The 17,921-nt window shown below is 38.0% G+C and overlaps 1 protein-coding gene across 4 annotated transcripts in view; it reads right to left on the reverse strand.

Annotated features, from left to right (window-relative positions):
* Nucleotides 1-17,921, reverse strand: part of wrn (WRN RecQ like helicase) — a 161,537-nt gene that overhangs the window by 139,068 nt on the left and 4,548 nt on the right. For 3 of the 4 annotated variants that reach the window (XM_072256371.1, XM_072256372.1, XM_072256370.1), the window contains exons 4-8: nt 17,654-17,769; nt 16,613-16,758; nt 14,466-14,614; nt 9,197-9,346; nt 67-139 (exon numbers count right to left, since the gene is read on the reverse strand). In XM_072256371.1, coding sequence (XP_072112472.1) covers nt 67-139; nt 9,197-9,346; nt 14,466-14,614; nt 16,613-16,758; nt 17,654-17,769 — 634 coding nt within the window. Of the gene's footprint in view, nt 1-66; nt 140-541; nt 607-9,196; nt 9,347-14,465; nt 14,615-16,612; nt 16,759-17,653; nt 17,770-17,921 lie in introns of those variants that run through there. The other variant, XM_072256373.1, reaches the window with a different exon arrangement.

A 17,921-nucleotide genomic window follows, 5' to 3' on the forward strand; every position in this document is an offset into this window, starting at 1 on the left:
AGCTTCAGGAAGTGCAGCTACCAACAAATATCAATTGGACAATATATCCACTCATATTCAACTTACCATCTTTATTATGAAGCTGCTTTCCTCTGCCAACATCCAAACTACTTAATTTTTGATAAATTAGAAGACCAGCCTGGGAAAATAAAGAAGACAAATTAATGTTGTTTTTGCCATCTATAAAATATCACCATTGGAGACCAAAAGACAACAAATTTAACCCTTTGTTAACTTCAGTGATATGACAAACATTAGCAAATCATAGTACTGAAATGGTGCTCAATTCAATACTATGCTCAAATAGCAAAGCACAAGAAAGACAACGGTTTAGCAAAGGAGCCAAACATAAGATGCTCCTTTCATCTGGCGATACAGAGACCAGGGGACAAAGATTTAAGATACTCGATAATGCACAAGAAGGGAATGTCAAGAAGATTTCTTAGTAAATAGTAATTATCTCAAATTGCTTGCTTGTAAGGGTTGTGGAAAATGTATAAAAATATAATGGGAAGGCACTTGAAGGGGTAAATACACTTACAGAAATATAGGGTAGAACAAAGTAATGGATTGACAGGAATTCTCTCAGAGAGCCAGCATGAACTTATTGGGCCATGGTGCTATAGATTCTATAAAAAAAGAAATTTAAAAAATGTATGACAATTCATAACTTACCTATTCAGTGCTTATTAAAAGGATCATCCCCAAAAAAAATTCAGTTCTCTAAATCTGGGTTTCATTCTTCACAGATTTGACCTAAATACTGTGAACTAGCTTACCACGGAAAGCTTGGACTAACTAATATCCCACCCTTCAACAATACCACTCTGAAACCAGGTACATGAAGCTTTGCAAGGCCAAAATAGTTCACTTCCCTGCTCCCTTTACATAACTTCCTTTCGCCCTAGTGAAATGTTATATGGGTTCTCTACACCCACATCGAATTGACATGAAAATCAAGCACATAGATAATTTGGCCCACAATTCCCTAGTAGTTGAAGTGGTAACATAGTTAGGCCATTGGGTACAGCTTTTGGATAACATCTTAGCTTTTTCTAAATCACAACTCTGATTTCTCAAAATTTCACCTTACACAACAAGCACTGCATTGGAAGCAAGATACTCAGATAAACAAGCCATCATGCAAATAGCATTCTATACCACATCCTGAGGTGTTCAGGAACAAAAAATGGTTACTTCCTCCATCAGCAAAGTACCTAGCCTTTCCACATAGCTTCCTATCAATGTGACGTAAATTAGAATCAAGCAAACAAATTAAAGTTATACAAATCAGAAACTCTTCACCAGGTACTCAGGTTCAATTCTGATGAGTGTAGAATTTGCACATTCTCCAGGTTTCCTTCCACAACTCAAAGATGATCTGATAGTTAAATAGAAACTGTATAAGTACCCCTTAGAGAAGTAAGTAGTAAAAGAACCAAAAGGAAATTTGATGGGCATATGAGGAAGAATAAGTTATAGGTCTGTCAAAAATAAGAAGGGGAATTGATTGCTATGTTGAGAGCCAGCAAACCTGAAGGGTCAAATGCCACCTCCTTCTGTCATTATTTTTTAAAGCACAAGGTTATGGACCAAAACAGGTTGATAAGAGATGGGACAGATCAACTATAACCTAAGTCAGGGGTTCCCAACCTTTTTTTTATACCATGGACCCTACCATTAACCCCATGGACCCCAGGATGGGAACCCCTGATCTAAATGAACAGCAATTAGACTCAGGGGCTAAATCTCTTCCTATTTCTCTTTTCCACTGAGTAGCGTGGAACTGCTTTATCTCATAATTCATTGCTAGACATAATTTGATATTTTAGTTTATGTAGGAGCCATCTATCTACTTTGTCTTTATTGTATTTGATGTTGTGCATTTTTATTATGGGTTACGGTAATTTGTCACAGGGGTTTGGGTGTGGCTGAAACAAATGAGTATAGTCACATATTCACCCTTTGCTTTTGTTTAGTCAGAGTGGGGAATGGATATGTTTTGTCGACTGCTAATCTCACTATCGCTACTTTAGTTATTAATCGCTAATTTGGATTGTCTTTGTCCCTCATCTTTGCTTTTTTTTGTAATAAAGGATTGAGTGCACCTTCTTTAACTTGGAACTCAGTTATTTGGAAGTGCGTCACCTAGTGTTAATTCCCTCACTCAGTCTCTCGGTGGTTTTAGTTTGGTTTTCAAATAGCTGTTACATTTTGGCAACAAAAAGTAGTTATACCAAAGGAACACCAGCTTACAGCAAAGGATTGCCTCAGACCTGCTGGCAAAATTGGAATTGCAACACCAAGAAGCTGGCAACAGGAGCAGCTTGCCGTAGGATTATTTATGACCTTTTGTTGATTCATGCTGTGCATTTGTGACTTGAACAGTTCTGAACGGTCATCACTGTCTGTCCATTGGAGACCACTGCTCGATCATGTGGTATTTGCCAGAGAGGTCGTCACCTTGTTTTACTGAAGTGCTGAAATATTGTCCTGGTTGCTGAGCTTGGGCTGGTTCAAGCATTGTGGATGTCGGGGCAGTTTGTTTGTTGCCTATGTTTATTGAAAGGTGTATTACCAGTGTGCTTTGTGAAAGTAATATGACTGAATCAAAGCATGGAACTGATGTCAGTGACCCTGAAGTCAGGGCTGACATAAGAGGAATTAAACTTGCTGCCAAAGCTAAATCAAATAGAATTGCAAATCTTCAAAGATTATAAAACAAATATGAACAAAATTAAAGTTTTAATACCATCATTTATGAAACTTATGAAAAATAATGAAAATGTGCTACAAGTGCAATCGCATTTGGATAATTTGACTAATCTCTGTGAAACTGTTGCTAAGCAACATCAAATACTGATTACTTTCCAAGGGCGAACAAGAAAAATAGAATGAAGGTTTCTTAAGCATTGATAGCTATAGCCATGCATCCAGAAGTGTGAAATAATGGCTGACCCAAGCATTTTACATTGAAGATCATGTTGCTGTAATAAGTGAATATATGCCTTACTTTCCAACAGGCAATGTTTCTCAAATTCCAAGGTATGTTTTAACTACACATATAATAGAGGATTCAAAAGATGATGTGAAACTGAGCAGCAGTGTGGCAAATGCCAACACTCAAAGCTCAGTTGCAAGAAGAAAATCTTTTGTCAACTATCTCCTGGACACGATTTAAAACAGAGGCCGATTTAGCTGCATTAAAGGTACATCAACAATTATTGAAGGACAAACGTGCTGGAGGAGCAAGTGGAACAGCTCCAGAAAAGGAAGTGTGAAGCTAAATTTGCAGGAAGAAATTGCCACACAGGTAGCCAAAGTTAAGGCGCTAAAGGATTTAAGTGCAATGTTAGAAGTGCTCCAGCAAAATAGTCCTGTGGTGTGAGTTTCTACATTGAAAAGGCACAAAGAATATCAACCCTCAAGAGGTAGTTCAAGGTGTTTACTCTCAGCCTGCACTATCGAGGCATTCTGAACCTATGCTGCATCCAACAGCTCAAAGTGCTCATGTGGACATTCACTTGCATTTATTAGCATGGAACCACTCTTGGTTCAGACAGTAGAGGTCAAAACAATATAACCGATATTATGAGGAAGCAAAATAAAATATCAACATTATTAGCACAACAACACCTTTCATATTTGCCTAAAAGAAGAGATTCAAATTTACAATGGTGATGCACTGCAGAATTATGCATTCATGAGGGCCTTTGAGAATAATATTGAAAGCAAGAATGACAGCCATATAGAACTTGTCAAAAGTTGCCAATATGTGGACCCTTGGATGTTAAGGCTAGGGATTAACTACAGGAATATTTTTGTAAAATTGCATCTGCCTACATGCAAAAAGCTCTTTCCTGGGTACCTATCAAATCTGAAGACGAGAAAGTTCTTCAAGACTAGTCTTTATCTTAGAAGTTGTTGCAATAGCATTGAAGTATAGTACATGTGTGAGCTGGACATACCTGTCAGTATGACAATTGTAGTAAAGAAACCACCCTATAAGCTCAGGGATAAATGGAGAACTGTGGTCTGTGACTGCAAGAAAGACAAAACTATAAGACTACTTTCGTTGACATTGTTGATTTTATTGAAAGGCAAGTAAAGATTGCTACAGATCCAGTGTTTGGGAATATACAGGATGCTCCATCACAGTCAATAAGCAAAGGTGTGAACAAAACTAAGTCACAATTTTCTTCTAAAGTTACAGGAAGCAGGGTTGCCACTACTGTGACCACTGTGAGCAGTAAAGCTAAAACTGAACCTAGAACTAATGGAAGGGTTGATTTGTTCTACAAGGGTGAACACACAGTAGATTTGTGCCCTTAGCTGGAGAAGAGGGCTCATAGCGAGAAGACTGCCTTGCTAAAGGAAAATGGTGTCTGCTTTGGCTGTTAGTGTAAAGGACACATCAGCAAAGATTGCAGTTTTAATCATCCCAGCATACTTCATACTTGCTCTAACAACAAGGGGGCAGAATCAAAACAAACTGTGAAAGAACCAGCCACAGGGTAATTAGGATAGTGCCCTGGTATCCAATGGCCTCACAGGGGTTGGCGATCAGGATTGTAAACTTCCCACTGTTCCAGTACAAATGACGTCTAAGAAGAGCAACAAGACAATGGTTACTTATGCTTTCCTATATCAAGGGAATACAACAGTTTCTGCACGGTAGGCCTCATGAACAAGCTCAACCTCGCAGGAAAAAAGACACACATTCTCTTACACACCATGGGTCAAGAGAAGATCATGAGTAGCTACATTGTTTCAGGATTGGAACTGGCTGACTTAGATCGTGAAAACTATTGTGAACTACGTAACATCTATACACAGAAACGTATGCCTGTCCACAAAGGGAACGTTCCACGACAGAGGGATCTCCAGGGATGGTCTCACCTGAAACAAGTCCATTTGCTAGAGACTGATTTGGAAATTAAGCTGCTGATAAGGATAAATGTGCCTAAAGTATTAGCACCTTTGCAAGTGACTTGCAGTGTTAATAATGGACCTTACGTGATCAGAACAATGTTGGGTTCGACGGTGAATGGACCACTGAAAGCAGACAACAGTGATCGGAGAGACGATGCAGAGCCAGAGCTGACAGTTAACAGGATCTCAGCTTTGAACTTGGATGAGCTTTGGCAGCAACATTTTAAGGAAGACCCTTGAATGCAGTCAGGATGAACAACCTGGTTTGTCAAGAGACTACCACAAATTCACGGAGCTGGTCGCAAACTCTGCAAAACCGGTGGACTGCCAAAGTTTACCTTTGAGAAAAAGAGGTTAACATGCCAACTAACAGGATGATTGCAGAACAGCGTACTCTAGATCTAAGGTAGATGTTTAAGAGGGATTTGTCATTTCATAGTGACTACACAGCTTTCATGAAGGGTGTCATCTGCAAAGATTATGCCAAAAGAGTGACAGTACAGGAACTGGAACTCAGCGATGGGAAAGTCTATTATATTCCATATCATGAAGAATTTGGAGTTGGATCAAGATAGACCTTTGGTGAGAGAGCACTGAGTGTGCGTGCAATGGTGCATCCAGTCTGGTAATTTCAAGCTTAAGATCACAATCCAAGGTAGACCACTCACCAGAAGGGGGAATATTCTCCATAGTTAGTTCCATCTATCAGCCTTTTAGGAATCTTGAGTCCAATGGTACTAACTGCTAAGAAGACCTTACAGATCTATGTAAGAAAGAGCTTGGCTGGCATGACACTATACCAATATCATTTGCTCATGTGTGGACAAACTGGCTGGAAGATTTCAACATTGTTAGATGTTTGAAGCCCCTGGATTTTGGAGAAGTTACTGCTACGCAGTTACACCACTTTACAGATGCAAGCAAAGTTGGCTATGGAGCAGTAACCTACCTGTTGTTGCACAACACACCTTCTCAGGTGCACAATGCTTTTATTGTGGGAAAATCTAGGGTAGCCCCATTGAGGTCAGTTTCCATGCCTCATATGGAGCTCACTGTTGCTAAAATGGCAAACCATATTAGATTAGATTATGAGGACACGCAGTCCTCTTTTATTGTCATTTAGTAATGCATGCATTAAGAAATGATACAATTTTCCCCCAGAATGATATCACAGAAACACAAGACAAACCAAGACTAAAAAAAACTGACAAAGACCACATAATTATAACATATAGTTACAACAGTGCAAAGCAATGCCGTAATTTGATAAAGAACAGACCATGGGCACGGTAAAAAAAAGTCTCAAAGTCTCTCAAAAGCTCCATCATCTCACGCAGACGGTAAAAGGAAGAGAAACTCTCTTCCTGCCATGAACTTCCAGCGCCGCAAACTTGCCGATGCAGTACCCTGGAAGCACCCGACCACAGCCGACTCTTGAGTCCGTCCGAAAACTTCGAGCCTCCAACCAGCCCTCTGACACCGAGCACCATCTCTGCCAAGCGCTTCGACCTCGGCCCTGGCAACAGGCAATAGGCAAAGCCATGGATTTGGGGCCTTCCCCTCCGGAGATTCTCGATCGCACAGTAGCAACGGCAGCGAAGCAGGCATTTCAGAAGTTTCTCCAGATGTTCCTCCGTGCTTCTCACGTCTGTCTCCATCAAATCAGGATTGTGCACGGTACCTACTTACAGATACAATATCATTTCGGAGCGGACGTGCGCGCTGCGTCGCACCATCTTTTCCTCCTCCTACTGGACACATCGTGGAGGAAAAAGCTGTGCATGCAGTTTCATAACTCAGTATATTGGACTAATTGCATTTCTGTACTGAAGTATAGCAAGACTTAAACTCCCAGCTTTTGAACTCTTTGGCAGAGTTTCAGAAATTCTTAAGGTCTCACAGACATCTCAGTGAAGATATGTAAACATTTCAAGTAAGTTAGTCACATCTCTAGAAGCCAGATGTGGCCTCTAGAGGTTTGAAGGTGGAAACATTCCTGAAGAAGGAAGGGCTTAGCTTGAAAATCCGGATTGTTCTGAAGAACACCTGCTAGATGATCTGGAATTCAAGAGGAGTATTACAATGAATGCTGTGCAGACTAAAAAGGTGGATGCAGTAACATGTATAATTCATTACTTGTCTTGGGTCTGTTTGAGGAAGACGTTGGCCTGTATCCTCAAGATTTAAGAACCTGCTCTTGTTTCTTATACAGAAGAGGAAGCAATTGAGCATGGCTCTTGCTCAGTCTGACTTGGATGAAGAACAACAAGGATTTTTTTTTTGGAGAAGGAGAGATGGAAAGGGACAAAGGTCAGATTGGCCAATATTGTTTATCATGGAGGAGCTCAGAAAGACTAAAATAGAGATCAATGGGTTTTTCCAAAGAAAGATTTCCAGATGATTTCTCAAGTTTGCGAAGAAGAGAAAGTGTGAAAAGAAAAAGCCATTATTTTCAAACTCAATCCAGTACTTGAAGATGGTGTCTTGAGATTTGGTGGATGGCTTAGTAGGGCATTAATGATCGAATAATCTAAACATCCTGTTATACTGGCAAAGAATCTCCATATCTCAGTCATCCTTCTGAGGCATATACAACGTGGGACACGTTGTCCATGTTGCGCCAAAAATACTTGATTCACAGCAGTAGTAATGCTAAAAGAAGAATCCTGTCTAAGTGTGTTGTTTGTCGATAACTGCACATAGCTCCAGGGTGCCAGCACACTACAGATCTACCTCAGCACAGGTTCCCTCCAGATGAACCTATGTTTATACATGTAGAAGTGGACTACTTTGGACCTTTTGAGAGGAAGCGCAGAAGGAGTACTTACCCCAATTACGGGAACGTCAGAAATAGTCAAGTATAACATTAATTTCCTCCCAGGAGACATTGTGCTTATAGTTGATGTCACAGCACCTCGCAGCTCATGGATCAATGGGAAGAGTCATTCAAGTCTTTCCAGACAGAAGAGGATTTGTGCAGCAGGTGTGCATTGAAGACGAAGACCAGCTGTCTGGACTGACCCATGAACAAGATCTGTCTTTTACAGAAGGCAGAGGTTTGAGGAGCTACAAGCCCTAGAAGCTTCACTCAGTTTGGTTGTTTGACTTCATGACTTTGACTTGTCTTACTGACTTGACAGATCACTCTATACTGGGCTTAGTGATAATAACCTCTGGCCAGATGACTGTTACATGACTTGTCTTGAAGAAGAAAGAAGAAGGTGGACATTTACATAAACGTTAAGATGTTTACACTTGAAGATTTAGTGTCGCCCATTTTTGTAGTATTGTAGTTGTAATTATTACATCGTAATAATTAGCGGCTGGGATGTCGGAGCCATCAATCTATTTTCTGTCTAACTGCATTGTATTTTGTGTTGTGCATTTTTATTATGCATTACGGTAAGTTGTCAGGGGGGGTGTGGCCGTGGTAGGAGTAAATGAGTATAGTCATGTATTCATCCTTTGCGTTAGTTTAGTCAGAGTGGGGAATGGATAATTTTTGTAAACCGTTAATCTTGCCTTCGCTACGTCAGTTTTGTTAGTTTTTAATTGTTATTTTTCATCATTTGCCTTTACTGGTTTTGTAATAAAGAATCAAACGTACTTTTTTCAACTTGGAACTCAGTTATTTGGAAGCATTTCACACAGTGTGAATCCCTTCACCCAGTCTCTCAGAGGTTTTGGTTTAATTTTCATATGGGGAGTATTTGATGGCTCTGGGCATGTACTTGTAGGAGTTTAGAAGACGGAGAGAGGATCTCATTGGAATATTGAATGTTGAAAGGCCTAGATAAAATGGACATGGACAGGATGTTTCCTATAGTAGGACAGTCTTGGACCAGAGGGCTCAGCCTCAGAATACAAGGACATCCCTTCAGAACAGAGATAAGGCAGAATTTCTTTAGCCAGAAGATGGTGAATCTGTGGAATTCATTGTCAGGGATAGCTGTGGAGGAGAAGTCAGTGGGTATATTTAAAGCAGACGTTGACAGGTTCTTGGTTAGTAAAGGTATCAAAGACGAATTGAAGAAGGCAGGAGAATAGGTTTGAAGTAATAGATCAGCCATGAAAGAATGGCAGAGCACATTCAATAGGCTGAATGGCCTAACTGTGCTCCTACGTCTTATGGTTTAAAAAGACTTAATTGCTCAATTTCCAATTACTGTAAACTAAATAAAAGTATTTGAAATAAAGCTATTTTAATGAAATACAAATACAAAATATTACGTTGCAGGGTATTTATAATGAAGCATATACATACGTAGGCATCGACTGCTGCATACTGCTGCTGCTCATTGTTAAGTGGAAATGTATCCCAGTTGCTACAGCGGACAGCTGTATCCTTCCACAGCTGTTTACCATACAGGTGTTTCACCAAACCATTCAGGCTCCACGTCTCTGCACAATTTAACTGGATTACATTACAGAAAACATGTTTCAGGTCCAAAGCAGAGACCTCACAAACTATTTCAAAGTAATTTCTACCCAGCTTAGTAACAATAAAAATAGAAAAATAAAATTCAGACACAAAAAGAAGACAACCGAAGTTTCTTTAAATGAACTTCATCTTACATCAATAAACAAGGCAACTGTAGACAATCACATTTCAAGTAACTCAGAAACAATTAAAAGTTAACCTAGAAGGGAACTAGATGTATTAAATTTGGCCATCACTGACTACTCAACACTGAAAAGATCCCTTTTTAACTTCACACCCTGTAAATAGAAGGTGTAACGATGGGAACATTTGTATCCAAGTTATAAGGTCATACACAGGCTCCTTCCCTCAGCTTTTTTTCTCCTCACTTCTCCCTCCCTCTTGGTAATACAGTGGAATCCGGTTAATTAGGACACATCGAAACAAGTACATTTTGGCCCAATTAAGTGTCTGCTCAGCTGAATAACAAATTATATATTTCAATGAAATAAAAAAACAAATTAGAACACCATCAATACTACTACAGTACTATAAAGCTATATTAGTTTTCTGTTGTTAATGACAGAAGAATTCATCTAGTGTGCCTGTTCTTTTCTTTTCCAATATTTTTATTAATTACTTGCATCGATGAAATACATTATATTATGGAAACAGAAACAAGATTGAAATGCCCCATATCTATGTATAGTAAATAACCATAATATTGAAAAGGTATATTTTATTCTAATCTAAAGCAAAATCAAAACCCCATAACAAAGGGAAAAAAACAGCTGTTTGGTTAAAAGAAAAGAAAAAAATCATGGACATATAGTCGTAAATTCAAACATATACTGTAATAGCCATCATCATTGCTGAACAAGTCAAAAATTGTGAAAGTAGTTCCAAAAGGGTCCCCATAATATGAAAAAATCTTGTCTAGGTATAGGAATAGAACAGCTAATCTTCTCCAGATTTAAACATGACATAACATCAATGAACCAATGGGCAAGAGTAGGCGGAGTGGCATCTTTCCATTTAAGCAACAAAACTCTTCTGGCTAAAAGAGAAGTAAAAGCCAAAGTATGCAAATCATTCAGCTTAAGAGTAAAATTATTTCCTCCAACAATGCCAAACAAGGCAGTCAGAGGGTTAGGTTTAAAGTTTACTTTAAAAAGCTCTGAGAAAGTTTGAAATACTTCTTTTCAAAATTTATCAAGCCACAGGCAGGACCAAAACATATGAATCAGAGAGGTCTCTTTGACATTACACCTATTACAGTATGGAGAAAAATCTGAGTAAAAACGAGAGAGCTTATCTTTAGTCACATAGGCTCTATGAACCATTTTATATTGTAAAAGAGAGTGAACAAGTTTAAAAATTTCATTTCAAGTATCCTCATCAATTGAAATCTGTAGGTCTTGTTCCCAGAGGTTTTTAATTTTATCTAACGGAATTTTTCTCATTGCCAACAACATACTGTAAATATTAGAAATAGATCCATTATGAAAACGTTTCAGAGTAAAAATTGTATCAATTAAATTCTTATCTGGACATTTAGGAAATGTATGAAGTTGAGAACGCAAAAAGTCTCTAATTTGTAAATATCTAAAAAAAGTGAGCTTTACCAAGATTATATTTAACAGATAATTGATCAAATGAGGAAAGACCATTTCCAACAGATCCTGAAAACATTTAATAACTAGTCTATTCCACTCTTTAAAAACTACATCAGTCAAAGAAGGTTTAAAAAAAAAATTAGAAAAAGTGGGACCAGAGAGTAAAAAACCAAATAACCCAAAGAATTTTCTAAATCGTAATCAAATCCTCAAAGAATGTTTAACTACATAATTATCAGTTAAACTACTTAAGGATAGAGGAATTGAAGAACCAAGAGGAGAAATAATAGAAAATTTATTAACAGAATTAACTTCTGAAGAAACCCAAACCGGACAGTCTTCACAATTAATATAGTGTAACCAAAATGTAAGGTAGCGTATGTTGACTGCCCAGTAGCAAAATCTAAAATTGGGTAGAGCTAATCCCCCATTTTTAGTTTTCTGAAGATGAACTTTATTTAATCGGGGGCTGGGGAGTTTATTCTTCCATAAGTAAGAAGATATAATCAAGTCTAAAGGTCAAAAAAGGATTTAGGAATAAAAACTGGTCGGGCTTGAAATAAATACAAAAATTTAGGCAAAATATTCATTTTAAAAGAATTGATACGTCCAATCAGCAATAAAGAAAGGGGAGACCAATTTGATAGTACCTTCTTAACATATCCCAAAAGAGTGATAAAGTTTTCTGTAAAAAGAAATTTATAATTCCTAGTAATTGTTATACCCAAATAAGTAAATTGATTTCTTACAATTTTAAAAGAAAGGTCAGAGTAAGTTTATATGCTGAGAATTGAGTAAATTCAGAAAGTAAAGAGAGTACTGAAGGTAGACAGGACTCCACATTAGAGATGTAGAGCAAAAGGTCATCAGCATAAAGCGACAACTTATGAGTGAATGCCTGTTCTTTTGATTGTCTGCAAATGAACAAAATAAGTGCAGACACCTGGTGCAGATAATGGACTGTCTTCATGCATCATCCAAATCTTCATTTTTCTCTGTAATATCCAAGGTGACTGCTAATACCTTCAAATTCTTCATAGTTCCTAATTTGTTGAAATAGTGAAAGTTTTCTTTTCATTTGCAGCATCTCCAAACCTGAATGCTTGAAACCAGTGAATTAAACAGTTGTTATTGAATTAAGCAACGTCTTACTGCGTATTTCTCACCAACTATCAGTGACAAAAATTATTGCTTTTTGAACACAAGAACATACAACTGACGCTATTTAGAAACTTCGCTCTATGCACGGTGCAGCGTCTAACAGCCATGTAAGTGCACACATCAGACGTTAGTTAGAAACTGTTTTGCAACAGCCTCCTACCTAACAATTAAGTGGCATTGTGTGCCAAATAAACAAAGGGAATCCCTCCTATTTTCTTGATTAGTTTTTGCTCTTTAAGACTCGCCCCAAAGAAGCAGCTGCCCCAATTGACAAATGGCCCCATTAACTGGAATCCACTGTATTGAAGACTGCATCTAACCATCATGTGAATTTATCGTACAGATGATTCTTCACTTCGGAATATCACTGTAATTTCCTCATTTATATCAGGCCTTACCTTATTACTACCAAAGACCTACAAACATCCCCAGTGTTTTCTGCCTCTACGTACTCGCCTTCCACTCATCAGTCTCCACATTCAACAGATCATCCTACATTATTTACAATACCTCAAATATAATGCTACCACTAGACACATCATTCCCCTCACCTTTCAGCATTCCAAACAATACCCTCAGCGAAGTTGTTTTAGATTTTATCCACTGACCTTTTAATCTCCATCAGTCTTCCACTGCAACTGCAGAGGTGCACCACCTGGCTATTTAAATCCTCCCCATCATCCAGAAACCCAAACATTCCTTCCCAGCAAAACAGCAAACTTACCTGCACTACTTCCACTATACCACCTTCAGTGTCCAAGATGTAGTCTCCTCTAATAATGGGGACACCAAATGTAAACTATATGACCTCTGACCTAAGCTTTGCAACGTTTGTTTCAGGTTTAGGCTGGTGAAAGTTGAAGACAGACCATACTTAATGCTAATTGTGCCAATCATAAAAACAATGTTTTAACACAAATTATAAGGAACCATCAGAGGAAAATAAGACAGATGAAGATCCATTGATTCAATATTGTCCTTGACTGTTCATTAATTAAATTAGCATACTTGTGATTTGTGAAAGCTTTGGAACTTACAAAAATTAACCATAATAGATGACTGTTAAGAAGTTTGAAGGTTTCCCCAAATCCAGTGTTTGTTAGAAGTTGCTAAAACATTTCCTTTCTTTGGGAAGATAGGAAAACAAACATTATCGTATTTGAAATATACTTCCTGTCGTTTTAGTTCACCATTGCAACAGTATGCTGTTCACGTGAATACAGTAGATTCTGGTTAATCGGGGAAGCTGCTCTTTGGGATCCCTCTTAAAGAACAAAAACAAATCAAGAAAATAGCCGGGATTCCCTTGGTCTACTTGGGACAATATGCCACTTAACTGGGGCAAGAGACTGCTGCCAAACATTTTCTAACTGACGTTAGTGCGGCCATTAGACATTACACCATGTTTAGAACGAACAGTTTTTAAAATGGTGTCAGTCGCGTGTGTTTGTGTTCAAAAAGATGTGACTATTGTCACCGATAGTTGGTGGGAAACATGCAGTAAGATAATTCAGAAATGTTTTGCTCACTGCAGTTTTAAGCATTCAGACTTGGAAATGCCAGAAATGGATGAGAGTGAAAATGAAGCAATTTCGTTAGTTTAACAAATTAGGAACTAGCAGAATTTGAAGGTATTGACAATCATCTTGAATGTTACTTTTGGTCCCAGACACTCAGCTCTCACTTGTGGTTCCAAGTAGTAGTTTGTATGTGACTGCGGCCATAGCCCGGTACACTGCTTCTACAGACAGGTGAGGGTAGCCAGCTAGTCTCATACCCTGGTGAGATAGGGACACTTCTGTCCTAGCATTCCAAGTCAGCTCTAGCAGACTGGGCAGAGGAGATCTCGGAGTGAGATCCAACCGCCTGAAAGGCGGTTTTGCAACACTATGTGAAAAGCAAAGGGCTGGACGAAGCGCAGTAGAAGTCACGGTCATTCACTGCAACCAGGGAAGACTCTGTTGTGATGGCTGGACCCAGACTTTCCATGTGCAATGGCTTTTCCACTTTAAAAACTCTCTGCACAGGTTTCTTATCATCGGATACAACAGACAAACACCAGTAGTTCTAATTTGTTCTGCATTCAATTTAAACACAATTTGTTGCTCAGTTAAATAGTAGTTTGTCCTTTTTATATCTTTTTAACTATTTCCATGAATCTTTGGATAATTGGGACAGCCACTTAATTGAACCAAAATGTACTGGTCCTGATGTGTCCCAATTATCTGGGACACATCAGGGACACACTGTATATGCTGAAAATGCTTCAGCCAAATATCTCTCTCACACTCAAAACAATTTATGAATGGAAATGCGAAATAAAGATGTGGTTTTACCTTTTTGTTAGCTATTTCAGACAATTCCACAAGGCCTTTCATTGTAATGTCATAGTCCTTCATTAGTTTCCAATAATCTCCATGAATTCCAACACCCACTTTTTTAATTGTTTCATCTTCCAGTAATCTTTTGAGTCCACTTGGAAATCCTAAAATACAATTCACTTTACTAGCAAATTAATTCTTTTTGGCATTGTCTATTTTTAACCAAAGAATTGTTTCACTTTTCACTTGTCATTATCCATTCTGACACTTAGCTTCAAAGATGCACATTCAAAAATTCTTCCAAATTCCTTAAACCTATCTGTATCTACCTACTGTTGATGTGCAATGGCATTACCATCATTGAATCCCCGTCCTTAACATTCAGTAGATCATCACTGACCAAAATCTCAATTGGACTAGCCTCATAAATACTCTGGTGGCAAGAACAGGTCAGTGGTTAGATATCTTGTGGACTGACTCACCTTCTGATATCCCAAATCTTTTCCATTTTCTACAAATCAATTCAGACAAGTGATGCATGCTCTCCATTTGGCTGGATGTCTGCAACTCTAACAACTCATAAGCAGCTTGATGCCACTCAGGACAAACCAGCTCACTCAACTGGTAGACCATCCAACAAACTAAACATTCATTCCCACAATGGCTCAAGTGTGTACCATCTAAAAATATGAATTATGGTTATTCAACCTGGCTACTCTGACTGCAGTTCCAAAACCTACCACTCAAGGACAAGAACTATGGGTGTAAGGGTGTAACCCACTGCCTGCAGGTTCACTTGTAATTGCAGGCCACCCTGACACAATTCCTTGTCCCTATTTATAAATCCTAGAACTCGTTATTGAATGGCACTGAGTCAATCAGGAGACTAACAATCTCCTTCTCATGGACAATTACAAATTAGTTAAAAAAAAAAATGCTGGCTTTACTAGCAATATTCAAAACCTGAAAAATACGTAAAAATTAGATTGCTGTAAACCTTTTATAATGTTCCATTTGGCTTCACATGTACAAGGAAGTTGTTTAGAGTAAACTCACCAAAACATTAACACCACAATCAACACAATGAATGCAGCACTGGAAAAATGTCTGCTTTCAATATTGAAAAAGTTTTACGTTACTAATATAAAGTTCTTAGCAAGAAAATTTAAGTATAAAAAGTGTTCCAGACTAGAAATTGTCCACTTAGTACTCTTTGATGTTAAAAGTACAAATTAATGTTTAATATCATGCACTTTTATTGCCTATTACAAAAGATGAATAGTATAGCTACATATATACATACCCTATAAGCACTTTCTTATACAGTAACAACATACAGCAATTTAATTGCATAAAACTGCTTTATAGTAAACTTATTTTTTTAAAAATCGTGAGCCACATGAGTTAGAAAGGGAATATCTAAAGGTTAGTTCAGAGTAGTTTTAAAGAGGATTCATTTTTTTTAAATTAAAATGAGGTAGGGAGATGGGCTTAGGAAGGGAATTTCTGAGCTTATGGAAATGAAGACACAGATATCAATGGTGGTTTACTCTCACAGTAACTGAGAGTTAAGATTAATGGAGAGAGGAGGTACAATTGGAAAGTAACAGTAACAGAGGGCAAGATTATGAACTGATTTGAACAACAGGATGAAAACATCCAGATCTGGGGCCATTTTGTATTAGTGAGAAAGATGGAAGAGCAAGACCTTGAATGAAAAGGAAGATTTCTATGAATTGATAGTTAAAGAAAATGGAGCATCATAAGACTGCTAAGATGTGTCAGTATAAACTAATACTGTATCAGTGATTTGATCAACAGGCAGAGAACTTATCTTCACCAGGCATCCATGTACTTACAAATTCCAGTACACAGTAGTTCCATGAAGAAAAGAAGGGGATAGTTTATAAGTTCTCTGCCTGTCAACTATTCAATACACAAAAAGCTAGAGGAACCCTTTGTCTGCACTTAGGTGTTGCCTAACACATTGAGTTCCTCCAGCATTTTGTGCTGCTCCAGATCAGTCTTTTGTGTCTCAACTATTCAGTAACTTGCTGACACTACGTGCCTGACATGCATTATTAATTTTGTGAAGTATCAAAATTAGGCAATATACTTACTTCATCTTTAGAAGGGAAAAACTAAAGTCATCAAGTTCTTACCTGACATGGAAGATATGTGGAACAGGTAGCATTTGCTTTCAGAGGCACACAGTTGAACAAGTGCCACTTTTCTCACCTTCCCCTTCACATATGTTGGAGGCCACTCTATGTCAAACCCAATGGCTGATTCACTTGAAACAGAATACCTGAATCAGAAATAATAACACATCATTCAAAAAGATTGGTCACCACTTACTATCAATACAAACTAAAACCTGACAGTTCACACAACCGGAAAGAATATTACTTTACAACCTTTTTAAAACAAAAAATATTACTAAGCATGATGAATATTGATCTGTGCTCCTCTATATTTAATTGCTATTTAGAGAAGTGGGAGAGGGGCAAGACGAGCAGAAAAATGAATTAGGCTGAGACATAGAAATCAGTGTGGGAATCTGTGGGAGAAAAATGAATTAGGCTGAGACGTACAAATCAGTGTGGGAATATGATAGGAAACAAATGGGAGAAGAAGCTACTGATAGTGAGATCACTGTGCACCTTGTGGAAAGGACAAAGAATAATGTGTTGGATGTGAAGGTAGGTAGAATGAAAAGTGAGAACTAGAGTTTTGTCTATTTTGTATGACGAGAGCTGAATTGACAAAAGTCTGAGAAGTAAAGGTAGTGTAAGAGAGGGTTCCAACAATCACAAAAGGAAGAAAGCCATTTCACTTAATAAAGGAGGACATATTAGATGGATTGGAATAGAAAGATTCATCTTGAAAGAAGACATAATGAAGATGGGAAAACTTGCAACAAACATGCTGGGAAGTGCTGTAGTCGAGGTAATTGTGGGAGTCCGTAGGGTTATAGTAACTGTCTATGAATAGTTTGCCTCCTGATATCGAGACAGTAATCTGTAAAAAATGTCACTATTTTGCTTGACCAGTGAAAGATAGGTAGCTCAGACCAGTGAACAATCCTTGGTCAACCCTGCCAAAGAATCAATCAAGGAATCAAAGTGTTTTATTGAGTAGTATATACAACTAATACAACATGCAATTTGATTTTTATTTCGACTCATAATTCGAAAATTTACCTCAAATCTTCTGATAGAAATGAACAATCACTTCCTTCATAACTGTAAATAATAGACCCAGGAAATTTCAAGAAAGGAAGTTTGTCCTCCAAAATATTTTTCTTGATAGAAGGAGCCTATAAAATAGCAAAATGTGTGTTTCAAATTGTTACTGATCAAAACTTGCCAGCCACTTCCTCCAAAGAAACGATGTTTCAATCCATTATCCTTATGGGAAGCCTCCCTAATGTGATCCTGTAAACTTCTATTTCAAGCTTCTGAGTATGTA

The sequence above is a fragment of the Mobula birostris genome, chromosome 4 (assembly GCF_030028105.1).
Source record: "Mobula birostris isolate sMobBir1 chromosome 4, sMobBir1.hap1, whole genome shotgun sequence".
NCBI lineage: Eukaryota > Metazoa > Chordata > Chondrichthyes > Myliobatiformes > Myliobatidae > Mobula > Mobula birostris.